General features: G+C 41.8%; 1 protein-coding gene across 13 annotated transcripts in view; it reads left to right on the top strand.

Moving 5' to 3' along the window:
• Positions 1-25,055, top strand: part of INPP4B (inositol polyphosphate-4-phosphatase type II B) — a 291,154-nt gene that overhangs the window by 190,956 nt on the left and 75,143 nt on the right. For all 13 annotated transcript variants that reach the window (XR_013224780.1, XR_013224781.1, XM_077300219.1 and 10 more), the window contains 3 exons: positions 13,622-13,799; positions 16,239-16,451; positions 24,323-24,470. Coding sequence is in view for 11 of the 13 variants with exons in the window: in XM_077300219.1 (XP_077156334.1) it covers positions 13,622-13,799; positions 16,239-16,451; positions 24,323-24,470 (539 nt within the window). In the remaining 2 variants the exon portion in view is untranslated. The remainder of the gene's footprint in view (positions 1-13,621; positions 13,800-16,238; positions 16,452-24,322; positions 24,471-25,055) is intronic.

Here is a 25,055-nt window from a genome sequence, read left to right on the forward strand (position 1 = left end):
TTCTATTTCACCAGTGGTAAAACTGGTTAGGTATGACCTGATGAAAGTATGAATTTACAACCCGAACATCTTTCAGATGTGAGAATCAAATTTTGTTTCCGTTAGCCTTCAGTGTAAAAGTAATTCTGTTCATGCACACAAAGGACTGGATGAATGGGTTTTCCATATGCAACATATCCCCCAAATACTGTAGTGAATAGAACAGCCCTCTTGTGTGTATAGCTTTGAATTGTGTTGAAGATGTTTTAGTTGACTGAGTTAAGTTGGAGAAATACAATTAAAACTCAAAACTCAAAATAGACTCTTGCTGCCATAAAGATAGCAGCAATTATCCACATAAGAATTGTGTCTCTTATTGGGAACAGCTAATCCTCATTAAAATGAACAACAAAAGTGATAGCAATTAACAAAATTTTGTTATTAATTCCAGGCAGATTGACCTGCCAGTCTTGAATGTTTCTCAATAATGCTATGCCATTAAATGATTTGCTTCTGTTGCTTTCTGCCTGTTCCTGTTGGTTTATCAGTAATCATAAGAGGCATGAAAAAATTTGAGTCTAGTGTAAGGTGACCAGATTTTAACATTGGTAAAGCAGGACACCATTGACCGAGGGGGGTTCTTGATTAAAAATTTGGTCTATATGGAGCAACAAAAATTTTCATAGAACACATAGAATGCAAGAATAGTACTGTAATAATATATACATATATTTACTTGCAACATAAGTACAATTTGCCATGTGCCCCAAGATGTCCCTCCAAAAGTGGGACAATCTGGTCACCTTAGTCTAGTGGCCTCTTTAAGACCAACAAAATATATGCTTTTGTGTGCTTGCATGCTTCTTCAGACAGTAGGTGTACACATTCCACCAAATGCATACTAAATATTTATTCATGGTTAAGAGGTTGATAATGAAATTATATTTTACTAAAAAACTTGGTCACAAAAATTCACAAAATGGTATGTCATGCTGAGTCATAAGAAAATGAAAAATCCAAAGCAAAGCCGAAAATGTATTGGACTTCTGCTTCACAAACCTGTAAGGTTCTACTGCTTGTGAAGTTTTGAATTTGTATAATGGGGGGGAGGGAGTCTTCTAATACCCTAAAGACAAATAGGCTTATTGTATCAGACGACTATATCAGAACAAATGCCTGTGGCATTTAAGGTGTCGCAAGACAGTAATGCTGATTTTTATCCTCCCCCATCCTTTCTGAATGAAAATACTGTGCCAGGAAAACTCTCCATAAAGTGATGCCCTGATTGATTTATTAAAATTTGTATTTTCAACCTTTTCTAACCAAAGTTTGCCATGGTGACTTTATGTACCTTTCCTCTGGTCAAGGTTTCCCTTCCAGAAAGACAAAGCAGCTCTAAATAATCACCCATGAATTGGCACTTTAGAGAAACTGGGACCAGCAGACCGTTCAAAAACCATTTGGCATTAAATGAAAAAAATTATTTCACAGTGGCTGTGACAACTTCATCCTTTGCATGTACATGTTTATTTAACAGCCCAAAGATGCTTCGAGGCCACTTTGCATTTACCTGGTCTAGATTTTATAATCTAAATTTTCCATTTTACAATGGGAGTACCTCTCAGAGGTCTGCCTGGGTTGTGGAAAGAAGCTACAATTAGAGACATCAGGAAGAGTATAATGTGAATAGATTAAACAGTGGGAGCTGTTCCCTGCATGATGAAATTCTTAAAAAGTTATAAAAAAGGGAAAAGATAGCTTCTCAGGTTGTCTGGGAAAGTATCTTTAGCCTTTTAAACTCTTGTGTCATAAATTGCTTTGTACAAAACTTTTAATAAAAATTGTGTGTTATATATATCTTTTAAATGTGTGTATATATATCTCTAATATGAACATTAAAACACTATTAAAATCAACTGCCAAAGCATCCTAAGACAGATTTTGCTTTAGTTAGCCTACTTTGATTCCTGTACATCCCTTTAAGAGAATTGGTTAAAACAAGCCTGGAGTTTGTTGCAGAGGAAGTATGCATATGTTGTTGTTGTTAGTTGCGAAGTCGTGTCCGACCCATCGCGACCCCATGGACAATGATCCTCCAGGCCTTCCTGTCCTCTACCATTCCCCGGAGTTCATTTAATTTTGCACCTACTGCTTCAGTGACTCCATCCAGCCACCTCATTCTCTGTCGTCCCCTTCTTCGTTTGCCCTCGATCACTCCCAGCATTAGGCTCTTCTCCAGGGAGTCCTTCCTTCTCATGAGGTGGCCAAAGTATTTGAGTTTCATCTTCAGGATCTGTCCTTCTAAGGAGCAGTCAGGGCTGATCTCCTCTAGGACTGACCAGTTTGTTCGCCTTGCAGTCCAAGGGACTCACAAGAGTCTTCTCCAGCACCAGAGGTCAAAAGCCTCAATTCTTTGATGCTCAGCCTTCCTTATGGTCCAACTTTCATAGCCATACATTGCAGCTGGGAAGACCATAGCCTTGACTAGACGCACTTTTGTTGGTATGCATATAGTGGCTTTTAAAAAATACTGTCATCCTAAGCATCGAATATTTTACAAATCTAAGGCAATGGTACTCACTGCCGCACCTACCAGAAACATAAATTAAGATGTCACCTTTTAAATTATCAGTTTACTTCTGTGCATACAGTGTGACCTCTTCTCATTACTGTTGAATCTTGGCTGGCTCTGGACTGAGTAGAAGGGCTTCCCTCTCTGTGTTCTTGCACTTTCTTCCACATGAGCCGTAGCAGATCAGGCACGAGAGAGAGATTGACTAGGTACCTGGAAGAAAGCGAGCTGAGGAAGAGAGAGAGAAATTTGCTTGATTTGATTTAGAGCTGGAGAATTTGCCTGGCTTGACTGAGCAATGAGAGAAGCAGCAGCCCTAATGAGCGATCTAGTAGGCCACTAACTATGAAACGATGATTTATGGGGAGCCTTGTTAAACAGGCAGTCTGAAGATGGGCAGGCAGTTGGGCCAGTGAAGAAGGGAGCCATGGCAAATTAGTATGTGAACTACTGCACAAGGCTCTTAATGATCGGACATTTTTGAGGTCGTTAATCCATAGGGTCACCATGAACTAGAAGTAACGTGGCAACATAGAACACACACATCCTTGTTGTGTAGTTCATTGTTGCTGGCAAATAGTCGCCTCAGGTTGGGTGATGGTGGTTCTGGATGATTGAATTTCCAATTTTTTTTTAAAGATAACAGTGTAATATAAAAAACATTTGATGCCTTGTTGTTTTGTTCATTTTTTTAAAAAATTGCATAGAGTTCATAGAATGAAAAACACTGTGGCATTTTGAACACTAACAGATTTATTGTGGCATGAGGTTTTGTTGGCAACAGCGTTCAGAAATGTACACCAGCAACACACAGTAAATTGTCCAGGCTTCATCTTAATTTGTTCTGCAGTGATAACATATAGGCTGTTTCATCTTCTCGTAAATGGGAAGATTCATCTTTTCACTAAAGTGGATGGCAGTCTAGATTATTATTGTTAAGGCCACATTGTGCAGCAACATGTAGAGAGACAAGCTATAAGTTAAATTGATGTGTGTTTCAGAGATTAAAATGTTCATAAATCATTTTCAGAATGCACCCAAGACCCTCTCGTTCAAAAGCTAATCAGATGAGATGAGTTTCAGCCAAAACACACAAACTTGTTATTATGAGGCTTTAATGTCCATTACAACCTGTCATGGAAAGCCAAAGTGTCCCTGAAGGCTTATTACAAACAGTAGGGATAGATCCAGAGAACAAAATTATCAGCATACTTGGGTTTACGTCCAATGCCTGCCATTTATTTTAGTTGACCTTTGACAATGCACTAGGAGTTAATCAGTTTGTCCCTTTTTCTTTGAATGGGGATGAAAAAGACGCACCATAGAGGGTGGGGAGTCAAAGCAACTGAGAAAAGCATGGGTTATTGCTCGAAACTTGAGGTGTAATGCAATCTGTGAGTACAAAGTAGACATTCCAACTTTCCTCTTCCCACATTAGCTTAGGGCTGCCAGGTCTCCTGCTCTAGATAATCTGGCAGGAGGCCGCTGTCCTGGAAGCCTTGGTCACCAGCACAGTATCAGTGTGATAACTACTATTCCTACCCCTTTGTCAACTATTTACATATTCCCTCACTAAATCTGCTTCTGGGTTCCAGTGTTAGGCTGGTGAAACCATGATTTTTAAAAGGCATTAAAGAATAGTAGGAATGGTCAGGACTGCCCATTAAGAAAAAGCATCTAACCATGCTGTGGAGCATTAGCGGGCAAAACCTTCTGCTCTACTGAAGGAATAAGGAGGTGTGGCAGTGTCACCCAGTTCTGCCAGTTCAAATCAATTCTTTATGTCTGTTATCTTGCTATCTGATCCCCTGATATGCCTTTTTAAAAGATCACAGAGGATTTCTGCCAGAATGGGACAGAGGGGAAATAAGCTTTGCATTTTTGGGGGGACCCAACCTTCAGTTGCTTATTTAATTTTCATAAATTAATTGGTAAAAACAAAAATAATTTCAACTTGTTGCCAGTCTAATATTAATGCAATTTGCTTGTTAAAAGTTCTTTACAAGTTTGCAGAAAATTGGAACAAGGGCTTTAGAAAACTTTCACAGATTTAATCCAGCCAAGATGAAAATATATTTAATCTTCAAACTGCTTTCCAGGTAATCTGCAAACTGTTGGTGGAAAAAAGCTTCCAGGCAGTTTTCAAAGGCAGCCCCACGTATTAGGCAGTACAATAATATACCCCGAATATGATCAGAACATCCTGGTGGCCAGATCATGCTTTTCAAGGAAGTGGCATAGCTGATAAAAGGTACCACATTGCAGACCTGAACCTCCAACTGAACCTGCTTCTTTTTGCGGGGGTTGGAGAAGAATGCAACTCCCTCCAGGAGAGGCTGACTTTTCAGTCCTTTTGCAGCTTTCTTATTATCCAACAGCACCTCAGTCTCTACTGGAATGAATTTCAGTTTATTTATCCTAATCCATCACATTACCTTCTCTAGCTTCCATTTGAGGATTTCCATAGCCCCCCCCCCCCCCGTCCGATGTTAAAGAGCAACAGAACTGGGCACAATCTGCATTTTGGTAGCATATCACTCCAAATTCCTTGATAATCTCTCCCATTTGGTTAATGTAGTTATAGAGTACCATGAGGTTCAAGATAGATCCATGCAGGACTCTGTATACCATAGGGCAAAACAGTACTCTCCCAACACCATTTTTTTGGAATCAGTCATTCCAAAAGTAAGAATTGAACCATAAAATCATGGTGCTCCCTACTTCCAGCCTCTTCAGAAGGACACCATGATCAGAAGCTTCCAAGATCTCCACTAGACTCAGCAAGGATCCAGTCTTTTCACTCTCCTGGAAAAGATTATCAGAGCAACCAAGGCTGCTTTCCTCCCAATTCCAGGTCTCAATTCAGACTGAAATGGGTAGATCATTTGTATTTTCCAAGGTTACCTGAGAATAGCATGTTGTGCCAGCAGGTAGTAGTTATTGAGGTCACTGGGGTCCAGGAACACCTTCTTCAAGATGGGTTTCGTGTCTGCTTCTTTCAAGTTGTTGGAATGACACTCTCCCACAGGCCACCAGTACTAGCTCCCAGTCCCACTAGACAAGCCCAACCCAGCTTGATATCAGCCACAAAAAGCAGGAGTTGTCTAGATAGGCTGCACACTTCTAAGCAGTTTGACAGAATGTGAGTCCAGTGGCACCTTTAAGACCAACAAAAGTTTTATCCAAGGTGTGCTCAGGGGTTGCATAACTTTGTTAGTCATAAAGGTGCCATTAAACTCAAATTTTGTTCTGTACTTCAGACCAATACGGCTATCCACCTGATTCTAAGCAGTTTGTCATTTCTCCGGATTCATCAACTGAAGATTGTGCCAGTCAGGCAACAGCAGGGGGCCGTCCTGTTCCTTGCCATTGTTCAGATAATCGGGCTCTGCCTCGGAATTAGTGACCTGCGCTCTTGAGCGGCTGCATCCCTAGGTTTCTGCCTTCACTATGGCGCATATAGACTGTGCATTTAGGGTAGGGAGATAAGGAGAAGGATACACACGTGTGTGTTTCTATTCTGGAAATGATTATACTTTTCCACATAAAGCTTATTTATTTCTCAAGTTGTATAACACCAATAATTATTGTAAGAAATATTACCCCCATACCAGATGGTAACAATTTTAGCACATTTACTAGAATCATTCACTTAACAGCAGGGATTAAATGATAATGCGTTATCATTAAAAAGCAGACATTTGGTTCTTTATATTAGGAGAAATTGTTAGTGGAAGGTTACTTAGTGACACTGTAACAGTTCCTCAAGTTACATTACAAATTATATAATCCTGTGTTCTATAATGTAACATTTATTAAAATCTGAGATTTCTAAAATTGCATTAAATTAAAAGTAATCTAACAAGTACTATGGGTCTAGTAGATCATGTGAATACATTACATTAATTACAATACAGATATAGTTTTCCTTCCCGGGGGGGGGGACCTCTTTACGGTCAGGAACTATCACATCATCTTTGCCTTTTGGTGTATGATCTTTCTCACTCCTAACTGAACATGCAACTATTGCATTAGTATCTATTCAATGAAAATATTTTCCATCAGCTTTATTGAAAGCTTTTTTCTGTATTTATTTAGTATTTCAGGAGCCTCTTGTGGCGCAGAGTGGTAAGGCAGCAGACATGCAGTCTGAAGCTCTGCCCATGAGGCTGGGAGTTCGATCCCAGCAGCCGGCTCAAGGTCGACTCAGCCTTCCATCCTTCCGAGGTCGGTAAAATGAGTACCCAGCTTGCTGGGGGGTAAACGGTAATGACTGGGGAAGGCACTGGCAAACCACCCCGTATTGAGTCTGCCAAGAAAACGCTAGAGGGCGTCACCCCAAGGGTCAGACATGACCTGGTGCTTGCACAGGGTATACCTTTACCTATTTAGTATTTCTCTTTGTGAAAGAGTAACATCCAAGTTCTGTAATCAAAATGTGGTGCCATAGTAATGACAATGTTTAGGGATGGCATCAGACTCCACGCCACTCACTATTGCACTCAGGACAAAGCCTGGCAGAGTTACTCTATCCAGGGCTTCCACAACACACAAGGACAACAACAAGTAAAGCAAGATACAAGAACAAACCAGTTCATGGTCAGAGATCCAAAGATCCAGTCCAGTGATCAGGGGAACCTAATCACGGAGAAAGGGTCCAGAGCTTAGGAGAGGTCTGATTCTCAATGTATCAGCTAGCAAAGACAGAGTATGAAGCAGCAAGTCAGGGTAAAGTTCTGTTCACAAAGCAGGTCAACTCAAAGGGGTGTGGCAAACAGAGTTTCTTCTACACCAAGCCATGCTATTGTATGTATATTATGCCTCCTTTTGCTGCCTCATCCTCTGAGGCCCGGGTGTTGCTTTTTATCACTGTATTCATCGTATTCCAGGTGCAGGTCTTTACTGCTTCCCTATCAGCCTGTCAATTCTGGTCCTGTAAAGACTCTGCCCTAGGAATTAAGCCTCATTGCTGCTGGGTGATCAGCCAAGTGCTTCATCTTCTCTTTACAGCTGTCAGACACTCTCCTCCTTCTATGCTTTGCTGGTTCAAGAAAAACTAGTAGTGACTGAGGCGCTTGTCTCTGTGCCATCTTTTCTCCTGTTATAATGAACATCCTGGCCGCAACTGGAAAGCATTGATTCCCCATTGGGTCTGCTTCTCAAGCCAGCTGCTCACATGCATATTCTAGTCTTCTGACCCTTCTAAGGAGGAGGTAGCAACTGGCTAGACCATGGCACACCCGCTGTCAAGGCTGCCTCCATGGCCAATTCTGCCTGGGGCTCGCCTCAGCCTAGTATTGGCAACAGAAGCTATAGAGAAGGCTGTGGTGGAGAAGAGTGACCCAGGCCCAGCAGCCCAGATACTGAGACCAGTTCTAGGGCACAGCCAAAGGGAGGGATGACAGAAAGAAGGCTGTCAGTCTTGCAGGAAGAAAGCGGGGAGCAATCACCCTCACCAGGAATAGGTATGGCTAGGGAGGTGAGGAATGGCAAGCAGGGGTGAAGTGGGGCTAGACAGCCTCTTTAAAACAGGCTGCTGTTAAAGGTTAAGAAGGGAAGAGAGGCACAGTTTGGGCCTGAGAAGCCTCTGTGATAGCAAAATAATCAGGTGAAACAACCCCCATATCTCTTCATCTTGTGGCCCGTGGAGACCAACAAGAGGGGACAGCTGGAGAGGGGAGGGCCTTATACCTGAGTAATTCAGTATTCTAACAGACTTCAGTATGTGTAACCTGTGCAGTTGTGCCTGTTTATACGTGTAAAAACAGTTTTGTATGCTTTAGTGATTAGATTTTAAGATTGGTAAAGAGGGACACCATTGACCGGGGTTGCCAACCTCCAGGTGGAGCCTGGAGTTCTGGAATCACTATTCAAGCCTGCACAGCTTGGAGACCCGGGGGGGGGGGTGCCAACAGATAAGACCTCCATCATATCTAACTTAAACACTTGAAGTTGGGGGGGGGGGGGATAAGACTTCAAATCCTTCCTCAGCCATGAAGTTTACTAGGTGTCCTCCTTGAGTTTATTTGCTCTTGCATGAAAATCAACAATTTTTCTTGGGATGGAGGAAAGCAAGATTGCTGAAAACCTTCCATCAGACAACAGCAAGCATAGCCATTTACATCAAATTATCGCCATGCCTCTGTCAGCAGAGTCCCTCTGTTCTTTTTGCAATACAAGAGCAAGCCCAAAAAAGCACAGAGTTTTAAATGTGGGGCTACACTTAAGGCGTGTTACTGGATAAGATCCTAACCTTTGTTAATGACTATAACAGAGCTGGTATTACAAAACTGTATCACTGGTTTGGGGCTTGCAGCTGTGCAATGCTCTTGGTAAGGTAAAGGTAAAGGTATCCCCTGTGCAAGCACCGAGTCATGTCTGACCCTTGGGGTGACGCCCTCTAGCGTTTTCATGGCAGACTCAATACAGGGTGGTTTGCCAGTGCCTTCCCCAGTCATGACCGTTTACCCCCCAGCAAGCTGGGTACTCATTTTACCGACCTCGGAAGGATGGAAGGCTGAGTCAACCTTGAGCCGGCTGCTGGGATTGAACTCCCAGCCTTATGGGCAAAGCTTTCAGATGGCTGCCTTACCACTCTGCGCCACAAGAGGCTCTAATGCTCTTGGTAAGACACCTTTTTTCAGAGTCGGCGCAGCTCCGTGAAGGAACTCAGCACATATTATATACAGGGGCTTTAAAAAGGCCCCTGGACTCAAACATTGTTCTGCTGCTGATGTCTGTAAATCAAGCTGCAGTTAGATCCCTTGCCTGGTTTGTTTCCAGATTAGCCTGAAGCCAGAGAGGGTGATTTACTTCTCAACAGTTTTAAAGGCAGATGTCAAAGCAATAATAGAAAGTTCTTCTTACACCCCCCCCCCACCCCCACACGTCCAAACCAATGCTGGGAGGCAGAGGTGGTCGCCAGCCCGACCAGCAGCTTGGAATTAAAAGGGACAGGTGCTCAGAACGCTGGGGTTGAAAAATGCAGGGGGAACGGGGGAGGTGCAGCCAGGCAAAGGACAGACAGGCTCCGGGGAGGGAAGTACCTAGCAGAGTCCAGGAGGCAGCAGCGTTTCTCCGACGAGACAGGAGGGTGAAGCCCAAGCAGCACATGAGTGGGGGAGTGGGCAGGATACTCATCATCAGGCTTGGCTGAGAGGGGTTTTGGGACGGGGAGTGGGGAGTAGCCGGGGCTCTCCTTATCAGGCTTGGCTGAGAGGGCTTTTGTGACGGGGAGTGGGGAGTAGCCGGGGCTCTCATTATCAGGCTTGGCTGAGAGGGGTTTTGGGACGGGGAATGGGGGAGTAGCCGGAGCTCTCGTTATCAGGCTTGGCTGAGAGGGCTTTTGTGACGGGGAGTGGGGGAAGTAGCCGGGGCTCTCTTTATCAGGCTTGGCTGAGAGGGGTTTCGGGACGGGGAATGGGGGAGTAGCCGGGGCTCTCGTTATCAGGCTTGGCTGAGAGGGCTTTTGTGACGGGGAGTGGGGAGTAGCCGGGGCTCTCGTTATCAGGCTTGGCTGAGAGGGCTTTTGTGACGGGGAGTGGGGAGTAGCCGGGGCTCTCTTTATCAGGCTTGGATGAGAGGGGTTTTGTGACGGGGAGTGGGGAGTAGCCGGGGCTCTCATTATCAGGCTTGGCTGAGAGGGCTTTTGTGACGGGGAGTGGGGGAGTAGCCGGGGCTCTCTTTATCAGGCTTGGATGAGAGGGGTTTTGTGACGGGGAGTGGGGAGTAGCCGGCGCTCTCATTATCAGGCTTGGCTGAGAGGGCTTTTGTGACGGGGAGTGGGGGAGTAGCCGGGGCTCTCATTATCAGGCTTGGCTGAGAGGGGTTTTGTGACGGGGAGTGGGGAGTAGCCGGGGCTCTCATTATCAGGCTTGGCTGAGAGGGGTTTTGGGACAGGGAATGGGGGAAGTAGCCGGGACTCTCATTATCAGGCTTGGCTGAGAGGGGTTTTGGGACAGGGAGTGGGGGAGTAGCCGGGGCTCTCATTATCAGGCTTGGCTGAGAGGGCTTTTGTGACGGGGAATGGGGGAGTAGCCGGGGCTCTCGTTATCAGGCTTGGCTGAGAGGGCTTTTGGGACGGGGAGTGGGGAGTAGCCGGGGCTCTCGTTTCTCCGACGAGTCAGGAGGGTGAAGCCCAAGCAGCACATGAGTGGGGGAGTGGGCAGGATACTCATCATCAGGCTTGGCTGAGAGGGGTTTTGGGACGGGGAGTGGGGGAGTAGCCGGGGCTCTCGTTATCAGTCTTGGCTGAGAGGGCTTTTGGGACGGGGAGTGGGGGAGCGGGTGGGTCGCTCATTCAGGCTTAATTCCCTTAATCATTTTGTTTTCTGGCGTGGTCTCCCGGCCCCTCTTTGCGAGTTTCCTAGGAGGACAGATGGCCCCGGCTGCGAAACAGGCAGTGACTGATGCTCCGTGGCGGTTTCGCCACCAGGCAGGCACAATCCTGGCCCTGTCTTCAAGGCGGGGCTATACGAGGGCACTGGCAGCAGCATGGAGAGCTGCTAGGGCTTGCACAACATGGAGGGCTTGATCCTCCAGGAGGCTGGAGCCTCCGCGGCTTCATGCCACCCCACCGCTGCGGCAGGAGGCCACGAGGTGCCATGCAAGCCCCACCCCGGAGCCCAGGTGCCTGCGCGGAGGCCTCCTGAGCCCGGCCGGCCTGCTGGGCTGCTGTGCACCGCGTGGCCCCCCAAAAATATTAAAAATTAAATATATTTCTAATTAAAAATTTGGGACATTTGGGGGACGGCTCGGGACGCGGGGCAGATGCCCCAAAGGTGGGACTGTCCCACCAAAGGTCTGGTCACGTTACCTTAAAAGTAATCTTACAAGTCGATTTTATAGCTTGCTATACCAGGAAAATAGCCTACAGGAATGTATTTGAGTGCTATTGTACAGTCATCAGAGCAACAAACTTTGGGGCAACATCAGCTAATTCAAGACACTGTGCTAGAGTCAGTGCATCAGTTCTCCTGTGCTACTCTGCCACATGTGTCCTGTAAAAGATCTGGCATAACAAAATTATCTACAGAATTAATTTTCCTAACATAGACTTTTTTGGTGTATTAGTGTGTATTTTAGTATTCACTACCAGTCATTACAACAGCAGTGCTAAATATATTTTACGTTTAAAAATGGTAAGGAGATATTATACATACACAGTTTATGAATATCAGTTCTATTATAAATCACCCTGTATTAAAACATACATCAAGAAAATATTATAATAAATTTTAAATGAATAACATTTTACATGGACTGCCAGTATCCCTGGTATTCTTACTGATGGTCTGTCCAATAAGTGATTAAACTGGAAGCACAGATGTGATCAACCAAGAAAATTTAGTACCAATTTTATTTTTAAGCAAGCCTCAAGAGTTTCATGCTTCATTTAGCTCCTTGACTTCTTCTTCTTTCATTGCACACAATCCAACCTAGCAAACTATGGTTTGTGCTTGGCCTCAGAATTGCCAATAGATTTAGACTGATTTCTAGTTCATAAACAGGGAAGAGGAGGGGGTTTCATGTTTTTCTCCTTTGTCTAGAAATCTGTGTTTTTGATCTCTTTAAAACAAACTTGTAAATAGATAAAATCTTTTTGTTATTTACATACAACTCCTGCCTCAGTGTTCTCCTTGCTCACCACAAAACTTAACTTCACAACAGCAAACTGAAAGCCTTCACACTAGCTTTCCTCCTTGTAATTGAGAGAAACATTTACAGTTCAAAACAATCCTGGTCCTTCGAAATCATGCTATGTGATAGAAACATCATGTATCTGATACTCCCCCCCCCCCCAATAAACATATTCCAGGCCCTAAATTAGAGTTTCCAGAGCTGTGGAGCCTAAACCTAGAATGAATCCTTTCATTCTAGATGCCTTGATTTATAGTGTCAAAATATTAAATGTTTCTTATTATGTAGGTGGTTTGGGTTTACAGTGAAGTCACTGCTGATAGCAGAGATAACATAATTCCCTTAATCACCTCATGTTTTCAAGATGTTTGCCTTCTCTTGCTTCTTAAAATTAGTCATGCAATCTCAGCTGGTCTCAGATAAGCTCTTTCATTCACATCCTCTACTAAAAAGTAATCCGCATATACAGAAATGAAATTATTTCATTTATTCTTACCATCTCCATCCGCCCTTCCTGCTAATATCTGCTTTTCAGCTGTAAACTTCTCAGGGCAAGGCACTGGCTTTTCAGACTGGAAAACAACACTTATTAGAATGGAACAGCTGACCTCACCTCTGGAAACTGACGGAAGAACCACTTTTCAAGGAACTCCTCCCCCATTTAAAACCAGTTGGAGCCAACTGAAAAACTAATGATGACTGAATTATAAAAGGTTTTATAATGTATATGATATGATTTTATAATGTACTGGTGCCATTCTGTGTTGTGACATGCCCTGAACATCTGGGAAGGGCAGGTCATAAAAATATTTTATTTATTATTTAGTGGCAGTATTTAAATAATACGGAACAATACAATATTCATCAAAAGGGATGATAAAATATATTGTGAATGAATTATCAATTGTTATTCTCTTTGGATGGTTTTCCAGAGCGATGATAAATTAGATTAGTCCCCCCCCAAAAAAGCTTAGCTTGATGTTAGGGAGGGTGCAGTGGTGGTGGGGAGAAGGAATATTAATCATATCTAGTCCAAATTGCTGACTGTGTCATTAAGAGCTATGTAAACCTTTTCTTTTTTTAAATTGCAAAGAATAGGAACGTGCCTGCTTCTTGTTTTGCTTTTTTCATGGTACAACAGTTCATTCAAAGAGCTTCAGGGAGTAATTAGTTTCAGCAACGTTGCCTGGAGTGTTCATCACAGCAAAAGGTTGCTGTCTCTTAGTGTTGCAGCAAGATCTGTTTTCCAGCCTTTGGCAAGCAGAGTTTTCGAATAATGCCCATATAAAGGTGTTATAGGAAAGTTTAGACTGCTTTCCCATGTTAATTATAGAGCTGGTGAGAACCTTCGCATACTGATGGTGATTAGCCATCTGGCCGTTGAGAGTTGACTTGATAAAACTACTTTTGTTGTTCCATGTCTTGCTGCAGTACTGGTTACCAATGTATTTACTATTCACCGGAAAACACAGCCAAGGCGAAAGAAGTTCTCAGTAACATCAATCATCTGCAGCCTCTCATATCAAGCCACACAGACCTGCTGCTTAATTCTGCCAGGCAGCATTTGCCAGACAGCTTGAAGAATTCCTTAAAGACGCTTTCAGAAACGGTAAGATTCAGGGAAACGCTCCCTGCAGTGGTAGCTAGAAATACCAAATCCCCAGATGCAGCCTCTGTCTGCATAAACTGACTTCCTTTGTATAAGGAAATATTACATCATTTTGGTAGCTGCAAGCTGCAGGATGTTGACATAAGAAAAGATACTCTCTTTTTGTACTGCATGAATGGTTATCAAGCATTTCTATAAAATGTAAATGTAAGGAATAAAACGTAGGTTTCATTCTTTTATTTAGCAAAAAAATCTACGTCTTTTTCCTTTTTACACATTTCTGTGCTTGCAAAACCAGAGATGACTAAAAATAAACTCTCATTAGCTTTTCAGACATGATGCACTTCTTTTTGCTGCTCATGAGGTACTGTGTAGTCTGTGTGCTTCTTAAACGGTAGATAATTTATGTTGCTTTTCTGAATGATGTAGCGTGACCATAAAAATGGAAAGCAGTGTGGCCTGGAGGGAATAAGCATAAGGAAAGACTCTGCAAGAGTCCCTTATCATGATGAACATTCCACATTTGTTTTCTATTTTCAAAAGGTAACTAACTGCCTTGTTTACAGCTTTTCATGGCTTATAACACTGACTTCCATATTTTTAATTTCATCTCTAATGGGGAAGTAGGTCAAAAGGGACAAATTGTAAAGCCCTTTGGTATATTGTTTAGGTTACCTGTGCATAGTGAAATGTATCATATTTTGAATATCTTTTCTCCTAAATAAACTTGAATTAATGTTGTGTTTGTGCAGAGGCTTGCCTCTGCTAGTCCACTGATTTTGTTGCAAGGAACAGAAAGGATTCTTGTTTGTAGTTAGTTAGGTTGTAAACTTATTCCGAAACCATTTCTGCAATCAGGATGTCAAAATTACAGCATTTTGGTATGGTTTGGTTGGTTAGGATTGTTCAGGATAGGCATTTTGTCATTCAATAATGCATTTTTTCTTATCCACCAAGTGGCTTTCAGTAAAATATTGCGTTATTTATGTGATAATCTGAACTGTTAACTTACCATCAAGTCATAGTGGATCATTTCTTGCTATTTCTTGCTATTGCATCTATCAATTAGCCTGTGATCTAATTATTTGCTATCTCCAGGTGTCTATCACCTGGCTGTCACTTAACCACTGCTTTCCAAACATTCTGAATTCTTCATTATATATAGTCAGTGCTGGAGGAAATCCTATTGCATACTTCCATTTTGATGCTACATGCAGCAATGTGTGGATATTATGAGGGAATATTAACCTAAAGGTGCCTGTGATCATGAGATTCTGGAAGGTTCATTTTTCTTCCCCTCCCTCAACCCCGTCTTGATATGAGCTTGCAAATTTCAACACATGAATGACTGATTATTCATCTCCAGCTCCAAATGCAGTATGTAGCCTTGATTTCCCAAGCAAAACTATCTTCCTTTCCTATTAATTGCCTAAGTGGCTTAGACATGGACTGTGGAGTCTAGTTGAAGAGGGAAGCTGAGAGACAGAGCTGGTTTAATCAGTTTCTTTCTCTTCCTCACTCTCCTGCTGTCACCTGAGTTGAGACACTTTGTTCTAATAGGGGGGGGAGGCAAATAAAACCAGTCTTATAAGGGTATAACTCAGTTTAGGATGGCACTGTAAAAGGAATGGCTGGCTATATTTCTCCAAAAAGCACCAAACAAGACACAACCAGGCTATTTCATGTGTCTTAGAGAATTAACACAAGACATTAAGTATTATTTGAGTGTAATCAAAGCAAAATGGTATGGGAAGACAGGAAGCTTCAGGTGGAGGGAAAATCACAAAAAATTATCTGTTCTGATTTTCCTCTTTCGTACTGCATTCCTTTACACCAGTGGTTCTCAACCTTCTTAATGCCACAACCCTTTAATGCAGTTCCTCATGTTGTGGTGATTCCCCAACCATAAAATTATGCAAGTGTTCTTTCACAGAAATTAAACAAAAACTGACCAATGGCGTGAAGATTCATTGTTCATGATTGTATATAAATTGGTTTTTTTCCAGGGTTTCTCAGTTTAGTTCTGCCTCTTGTCCCACCATGCCTATCTCGCTCTTTCCCGCTGCTCCAGACAGATGAATGCTCTATCTCAATCTACCCCACAAGGCTGTTGTGTGGATGGCACTCCGACAGTCAAGCTGCTTGCCTTGCTGCGACCCTGTGAAACGGTCATTTGACCCCCAAATGGGTCCCAAACCCCAGATTGAGAACTACTGCTTTACACCATTTGACTTAATTCCTAAGAATCTACAATCTTCAACTTCAGAATGGGTCCGCAGGAAGAATATAAGGGAACCATTCCATAAATTCTTTCTTTCACATTTCAACCCATAATAATGTATTTTCTGGCTATTAGGGTCATCATTGTTAACCACTGTTCATATAGTAATTTGTGTGCATATTTTCAACTTGCTAATTGCATCTTCCCTTTAATTCTAGACAGAGTTATTTGTACATGCATTTAAGGATCAGCTGATAAGAAGTGCCCTTTTAGCTCTATACATGGCCCGCCCAGGTTGTGTCCTAAAAAACCCAACTGTGCCAAGGATCAATGTTGAAGACAGTGGTGATCAGCCAAATCAGGAGCATCCTCATGAGATTAAGAGACAGGATTCTATACCTCACCATTCAGAATATGATGAAGAAGAGTGGGTAAGTACCTTCAAAATTCTATTATTTGAATGCTTTGAAAGTTCCTGTGCCCTTAATACCAAGAGTCAATTACACATACCTATCTACTTTAAGAGCCTCTTGTGGCGCAGAGTGGTAAGGCAGCAGACATGCAGTCTGAAGCTCTGCCCATGAGGCTGGGAGTTCGATCCCAGCAGCCGGCTCAAGGTCGACTCAGCCTTCCATCCTTCCGAGGTCGGTAAAATGAGTACCCAGCTTGCTGTGAGGTAAACGGTAATGACTGGGGAAGGCACTGGCAAACCACCCCATATTGAGTCTGCTATGAAAATGCTGGAGGGCATCACCCCAAGGGTCAGACATGACCCGGTGCTTGCACAGGGATACCTTTACCTTTACCTACTTTAGAATTCTAAAGAGGTGATTAGTTACAGCACAACTTAGATTCTCAATATGTTTGCTCTCTATATACATGGAATGGCAGAAGTGTGCTTGTTCTGCATGTGGTCTCTTTGTGCCAACTAATTTCTATATCCCTAGAGTGAGAGAAAAAAAAATAGATTGCATTTATCCTCTTTCTGCATTGACACGAGAAAATTAAAAGGAACAATTTACGTAAGAAATAATTCAAAATTGCATAGAAACCAACAGCCAAAAGTATTCACAAAAACAGAGGAAGTAGTTGTTTCAAGGTTTCACCTTCCATAAGAATAAAGAAATCCTAATTAGGACTCTTGGAATTCTACTGAGGTCTGTTCAAAAGGACTTACTCCCATTAGGGTTGTACTGTAAAAATTATTATCATTATTTAAACTGCCTCCCTCCCATAGGGCTCGAAGTGGTTTACAACATGTTAAAAGATACATAAGTACTTTATTAATTTAATTAACCTTCTAAAAACCTTTTATACCTTGCTTTTTACTACCTGAAAGATTCTCAAAGTGGTCTACAATCGCCTTCCGTTCTCCTCCACAACAGACACCCTGTGAGGTAGGTAATGCTAAGAGAACTCTTACAAGACTGCTCTGTGAGAACAGCTCTAACTGTGACTAGCCCAAGTTTACCCAGCTGGCTGCCTGCATTTCCATGATCTTGGATCTGTTTTATATTAGCATTTCCTTCTAACTGGTAGAAATCTGATTTGTGAGCTCCAGTACCATGCAGGCTAATAGTCATGTAGGTCAAAGAGCTGCAGTGAAGGAGGAGGAAAGTGGCAAATTTATTCTTCCTCCTACAAATTCCAGATCTACTGACACAAGAGGCAGGATGAAATTTTACCTCATTCTCTCTCCTCAGTACAACCTCCCAACCAGTGTGGCTATTTTTCCATGTGGGTCTCCTGACTCCAGGAACCCACTTTCCCAGTGTTAGAAGGGAGTGCTAAGTGAGGGAACATGGGAAAGATCTGTGACCACCCGCACTTCCTTTTGACAGATGATTTGATCCAGTCATAAATCATGCCTGCTGGATAGAATAATTGTATAATGCTTTCCTATCCTGTGATTTTATGGAATTCTTTTTATTCAAAATCATGAGTTAATATTAGTTGGAAAGTAATTTATAACCATGATTTAAAAGCTTTGTACATGGATATAGCACTCCAAACATGTAATTTTTTCTAGCTTCATTCATGCTGATATTTGGTTAGTCTTGCTGGTTAATGGTTTTTGGATTCTGTAATATTGTAGTGGCACATGACATATTCATTTAATTTACTGGACTTTTCCATTGATCATATCTCTAAGATGTTTTTTCTCCCGACCAATGTTCTTGCTGGATCCCATCACAGGATCCATGAGCAGTTTCCAACTGACCCTAGCCAGTAGCATTGCCAGGTCTTCCCTGGCCACTGGAAGGGGATGGGTTGCCAGAACCAGACTGGAAAACTCCTGGAGATTGTGGATGAAGCCTGGGGAGGACAGAGACCTCAGTGGGTACAATGCCATAGTCTGTCCTCTATAGTAGAGTTCCCCAACCATGATACCGTGGTACAATATGGTACTGCAAAGGCCCCCTCAATGCTGCCACAGCATGAGTTTTTTTCCAAAATGGTGGCTAGGGAGCTCCCTCCCATTCTGTGCCTACCATTTCCTGCTCCAATGAAAGAGGAAGTTCAAAATTTTCAATTTATTTAAAATAAATTCTAGCCTTATTTGGACAGGTTGACTCGATGCCTCGCAAAGTGGCCAGTGATGGGCCTGAAGGGGATGGGAATGTGAGGGCCTGCAACCATTAAAACTTTTGCCAGCCAAATCTCCTCTTACTTCCAGGGGGCATTGCAGGGGAGACATGGCCTGCTGACATCACTTCCTAGTACCTTGAAGCTTGAAAAATATTTAACTGGTACCTTCATAGTCAAAACGTTGAAAAATACTGCTCTATAGTATCCCTTTTCTCTGGGGTACCTGAGATTTGTAGCTTGGAGAGTAGCTGTAATTCTGCCAGATCCCATCTGGAGCCCAGTATCTCTATTAGGCATGTGCCTGTTTGTTGTTGATGTCATCAATAAGGTACAATAAAAACATTCAACAGAGATACCTCTTTTGGGAATTATTTCCCTTTCTCTCGTCTAAAAGGAAAACATTCTGAGAAAGCTGCACAAGAGATAAGTGTATTGGTGGAATACTAACCTCATGCCTAGATAGGGGTGAGATTTTCCTTGCAAGGTTACAATGAGTTAACAGTTCATGCTGGTAGATGAGCTATGTACCATAATGATATACATTACAAATCCTGACAGGCAGTTAAGATCAATATAGATTAAGCTACTGAGAGAAGTGTAATTCACAGTAATATTCATATGCAGCACCAATGCAATGTTACATTTGTAAAGAAAGTATTTCAACTGATGGTTACAGATTGTCTCTGAATAGCTGCTCCCATTTCCTCTTGCCAGCTGCTTCTATCATTCTAAAGCCTCCCTTCAGGGAGGATAAAAATCATGCCATACATAATGCAAGAGTAAGTTGGGCAGAGTGCCACTTGGAAGGCATTGTTTTGTATTTCTAGCTGGTTAACATGGCTGATATCACCGCACTGTTTGACTAACAGTAAACAAACAGGGGGACACTGCACTCATCGGACAGGCTCCGCTTGTTCAAATCCTATATTTTTTTTTAGGTATTTTGAAATATTTCATAAACTAGGGAAGATTCTGTGTCCTTAGCATAATAATAATATGCATAAAAATAATAAATAATGCATCTGCCAAAACTGAATTCCCAGCCTGCCATTGAAGCTTGCTGGGTGATCTTGGGGCAGTCATGCACTCCTCCTAATCCACCTTACACAGCTGTTGTGAGGATAAAATAGAAGGCAGAGGGCAATGCAAGCTTCTTTGAGTCACCATTGGGGAGAAAGGTGAGGCCTAAATAAAGTAACTAAGTACCTTTCTATATCAGGTAGGTGCTTAAACTTTACCTGAGGGACATCTCAGCTTTCTGGAAGACATAAGCATAGAGGCTACACTGTCTTTGAGTAGGAGCAAGGAGTGAAATAACAGAAACAAGGGAATGGTGTAGTCAGTTCATAGGGGAGAAAAGCCTTTGTTCCAGAGCAGCAGGAATAATTTAGTTGGACTTGAATGTCCGCCAGTGCTGACACGAGTTCCATAATAGCAATTCAGATCTTGAAAGCCACAACATTGAATTTCAATTTCCCTTAGAAAAGAAAAATACCTGTCTTGACTGCATCATATGGTGATCCCATTTTAAATCTTATAATCATGAAAATGTAATGGTTTAAAGGAAGGAGAACTTCTCCCACTTGTGAATCACAGAACAGAGGGAGGGTGGGAAGACTCGATTTCATCACTGCTATTCTGAACCTCAGAGACTTGCATAAAATATGACAGTAAAGCTTGGCTCATGTCCCAGTATATCTCAGTAGTTATCAGTGTAAATTGGGAATACCTCCAGTGAAGGTAATTGCCTATTATAAATGAATATGTGACAAGAATCAGGCCTCCTAATATGAGACCCATCAAACTGCTTCTACTGTCACAGTAAAAAGCCAGGCTGCTTTGAGTAAAATCCAAATTGGTCTCAATTGGGCCAATTTGGATCTTGGATTCAGATTTGGGACATGTTTATAATGTGAATCTGTCCACTATCTTTCTTGCAAATGGCCAAATACAAGTTCCACCCCAGATTTCTGCTTCCATGTGGGAGCCAGGGCAGCAGAGTTCCCAGTGCGGAAGTGGTCCATTACTTATTACTTTCATGTTTATAAAGAACTATAGGTCCTCAAGCTTTTTGAGGCTGTAGGTACCTTTAGAACTCTGATATAATATGGTGGGTGCAGCCACAAAACAGCTGGGCAGAGGTTCCATGTGACCCCACCCATTTTATAAAAGCATTTGGCAGGTTCTAAGAAACGTTTTGGCAGGCAGCATGGTGCCCATGGGCACAACATTGTGGACTTCTGTACTATCATATTAATTAGAAACATAACTAAAGCCCTTTATCACAAGCTTGTTTAGATGTTGTATTTTTTAGTAATAAAAGATCAAATAAGGCCAAATCAACCCTGGAACAAAGGCAAATCTATGTTTAATTTACTGCCATGACTCTGCGGTGGCAATCAGATAACCCTGTCAAAATTTATAGAATTGGAACACCAAGTATATTTCTAGGTATTTTTTAAGATATAGTAGATCAGCTTTGATTTCAGGGGAGGGGAAATGAGACTTTAAGTTTATTTAATCAATAGTTACAATAGGCTTGGTTTTCTGATCCTATAGAAAGTCAGGGTTTCATCCTTTTTCACCTGAAATCATATTAGTTCTTACTTTTCGTTTTGAGATACAAAATTGATTTAGCTGTTGTTCACACTGAAAGCTGTTAGCAAAGTCTTTGTTACAGGCAAAGTAAATCTTTTGAATACCCTAGAAAATAGGTGAATCATCAGTCATTGAAAACAATAAAAATGTGTGGGGAAATAACGCAGCATAAAAATACAGATGCTATACAGATCAGAATTATTGCTTTGGGCAATGAGAACACTTTAGTCCTTAGTCTGACCAGCTGTACGTATCAGGTAAAGTGGTAAAAGTACTCTTATGTTTTTTTTCTTTCTGAAAGGTGTGTGCCTCTGTATTATGTTCTGATGTGATCATCTGTTCTCATTGGTACCTTAAGATTTTTTTATATTATCAAAGGGACTGAAGTCAATTTTCCCTACCTTTTGTAATTTGCGATATAACATGTGAACTCAGTGACCAATTTCAAATTGTAAAGCACTATTAAAAAGCGAATATATTCTAATAAATAACTAATACTAATAATTCCACTATCTATTACTATTTTGTGATATAAAGCATAAATCAAGAAAAAGTTACCATAGAATTAATTTTGCTATAAGTATGTGAAAATGGATACATGTTTTACATGATCTACCTGATTTGTTTCCAGTGTAACTAGATAATGGGTAACTTTGTGTTACTGCAAAGAAATGTCTTTTAGTTTTGTGAGTTCAGCAACTATTCAATGTACATATGTTTTTATTTATAAGTATTACTTTATCATTTCATGACCATTAACATTTAATATTTTATTAATTTAAATGTTCATCATCAACCTAATTTACATGTTCATCATCACTGTAATAATTGTCTGAATTCAATGGCAAAGTCCATATCTGTTTTTTCCCTATTACTATATGTCTAACACATAGCAGTACAGATATCTTCATAGGACAGACATGAGCAGTTCAGGCAGAAGAAGAGTTGGTTTTTATTTGCTGTTGTTGTTAGGTGCGAAGTTGTGTCCGACCCATCGCGACCTCATGGACAATGATCCTCCAGGCCTTCCTGTCCTCTACCATTCCCTGGAGTCCATTTAAGTTTGCAGATGCTGCTTCAGTGACTCCATCCAGCCACCTCATTCTCTGTCGTCCTCTTCTACTTTTGCCGTCAATTGCTCCCAGCATTAGGCTCTTCTCCAGGGAGTCCTTCCTTCTCATGAGGTGGCCAAAGTATTTGAGTTTCATCTTCAGGATCTGGCCTTCTAAGGAGCAGTCCGGGCTGATCTCCTTGTTCGCCTTGCAGTCCAAGGGACTCGCAAGAGTCTTCTCCAGCACCAGAGTTCAAAAGCCTCAATTCTTTGATGCTCAGCCTTCCTTATGGTCCAACTTTCACAGCCATACATTGCAACTGGGAATACCATAGCCTTGACTAAACGCACTTTTGTTGGCAGGGTGATGTCTCTGCTTTTTAGGATGCTGTCTAGATTTGCCATAGCTTTCCTCCCCAGGAGCAAGCGTCTTTTAATTTCTTTGCTGCAGTCCCCATCTGCAGTGATTTTGGAGCCCAGGAAAATAAAATCTGTCACTATCTCCATTTCTTCCCCATCTATTTACCAGGAATTGAGAGGGCCGGATGCCATGATCTTCATTTTCTTGATGTTGAGTTTCAAGCCAACTTTTGCACTCTGCTCCTTCACCTGCATCAACAGGCTCTTTAGTTCCTCTTCACTTTCTGCCATTAGAGTGGTATCATCTGCATAGCTGAGGTTGTTGATATTTCTCCCTGCAATCTTGATCCCAATTTGTGACTCCTCTAATCCCGCCTTTCTCATGATGTGCTCTGCATACAAGTTAAATAGGCAAGGCGACAGTATACAGCCTTGCCGAACTCCTTTCTCAATTTTGAACCAATCAGTGATTCCATGTTCAGTTCCCACTGTTGCTTCTTGACCTGCATAAAAGTTTCTCAAGAGACAAATAAGATGCTCTGGTATTCCCATCTCTTTAAGAACTTGCCACAATTTGTTGTGCTCCACACAATCAAAGGCTTTAGCATAGTCAATGAAGCAGAAGTAGATGTTCTTCTGGAACTCCCTAGCTTTCTCCATGATCCAGTGTATGTTGGCAATTTGATCTCTAGTTCCTCTGCCTCTTCGAAATCCTGCCTGTACTTCTGGAAGTTCTTGGTCCACATATTGCTGGAGCCTATTGGTTTTTATACCTCACTTTTTACCACCTGAAAGAGTATCAAAGTGGCTTTCAATTGCCTTCCCTTCCTCTCTCCACATCAGACACCCTGTGAGGTAGATGGGGCTGAGAGAGTTCTGACAGGACTACTCTATAAGAACAGCACTCTCAAGACTGTGACTATCCCAAGATCACCCGGCTGGCTGCATGTATAGGAACAGGTAATAAAACTTAGTTTGCCAGATTAGAAGCCACTGTTCTTAACTGCAAGCTGGTTTTGTTTTTGCTGTAGTTCAATGTTCTTTCTTTAAAATGAAGTAGTATACTTCAACAACTCACACACATGTATGCAGGAATACACATGAAGCTACTTTATAGCATCAGACCTGTAATCCATGAAGATCAGAGTTGCCTTAAGATCTTAAGGTAGAGATCTTTCATGTCATCTGCTACCGATTCTTTCTGTTGGAGATGCCCAGGGGATTGAACCTGGGACCTTTTGCATGCCAGGCTGATGGTCTACTACTCAACCACAGCCTCTCTACTTTCAAAAATATTTTTGACTGGCTAGTTTAGATTGTATAATGTTAAATTATGTAATCTCAGAAATTGTCCCCTTTATCCACTGATTCTCCTTTTTAGTTTCCGGGACATAGAGAAAAGTGTACTAGGTAATTAAAATTAATTAATAGGTAAATAGGTAATTAAAATGTTCACTTGCAGGGGTATGAAGTGGCATATGAGTGAACTTTTCATCTTTTCCCAGTATTCTTAAATAGAATATGTGGACAGGATGAGCTAATCCCTCCCCTTGTCTCCTTTCCATGCTTCACTGCTTTCATCATTTTTTCCTCCAAGTCTGGCTCCAGTAATCCAGTGCTAGAAGAAGTCTAATGATTTATCCATATGCTTTTAAACACATCTTTTAATACTGAGTGGTAATGAAGATGCTTCTTTTTTTTCAGGACAGGGTATGGACCAATGTAGGAAAAAGTTTAAACTGCATTATTGCAATGGTGGATAGATTGCTTGAAAAAGAAAATACCCCCTGTGTTGCTAAAGAAAATGAAAGTGACCCTTTACCAGCAGAACGTATGGCATCTCCTTTAAGTGGTAAGAGATATAGTTTCGTGTCTTTGATAGCCTGAAGAAGTTGTAATAAAATGAGATAGGTAGTGAGCCAATGGATGAAAATGCTGATGGTATGGTTTTTCACAATTCTGGCCTTCAGTGTTGGGAGTCTGTTTATCAAATTGCATCTCTTGTGCAGTCAAGAATTGCTGGCAGTGCTCGGTTTGTTGGTTTTTGGGGTACTACATGAAAATCTCTTTGAAAGAACAGTATTCTGCTTTGAAGTTTCTGACACATTTTAACCTGCTTTAGGCTTTCTCTAGAAGTGTTGTACAGAAAAGTATACACACTTAACCCTTACCAAGCTCATAAATAAGGCAATTGTCAGATGTGTTCTTGGCATCAATAGTATGCTATTTTCAAATTAAAAATTTTAATGCTATTTGAGTACTGGGTTCACATTCCTGGAGCATCTTGCAAGTGGTAACCACTTTGAAAAGCATTTTCATTTCATAAAGAAAACAAAATTTCAAAGAAAAGGTGTCCCAGAGCAGCAGCCTCTTGTAAATTACTAGTACTACTAATTTCAATTGGGTAGCCCTGTTGGTCTGAAGCAGCACAACAAAA

This window comes from Paroedura picta, chromosome 10, assembly GCF_049243985.1.
Source record: "Paroedura picta isolate Pp20150507F chromosome 10, Ppicta_v3.0, whole genome shotgun sequence".
Lineage (NCBI taxonomy): Eukaryota > Metazoa > Chordata > Lepidosauria > Squamata > Gekkonidae > Paroedura > Paroedura picta.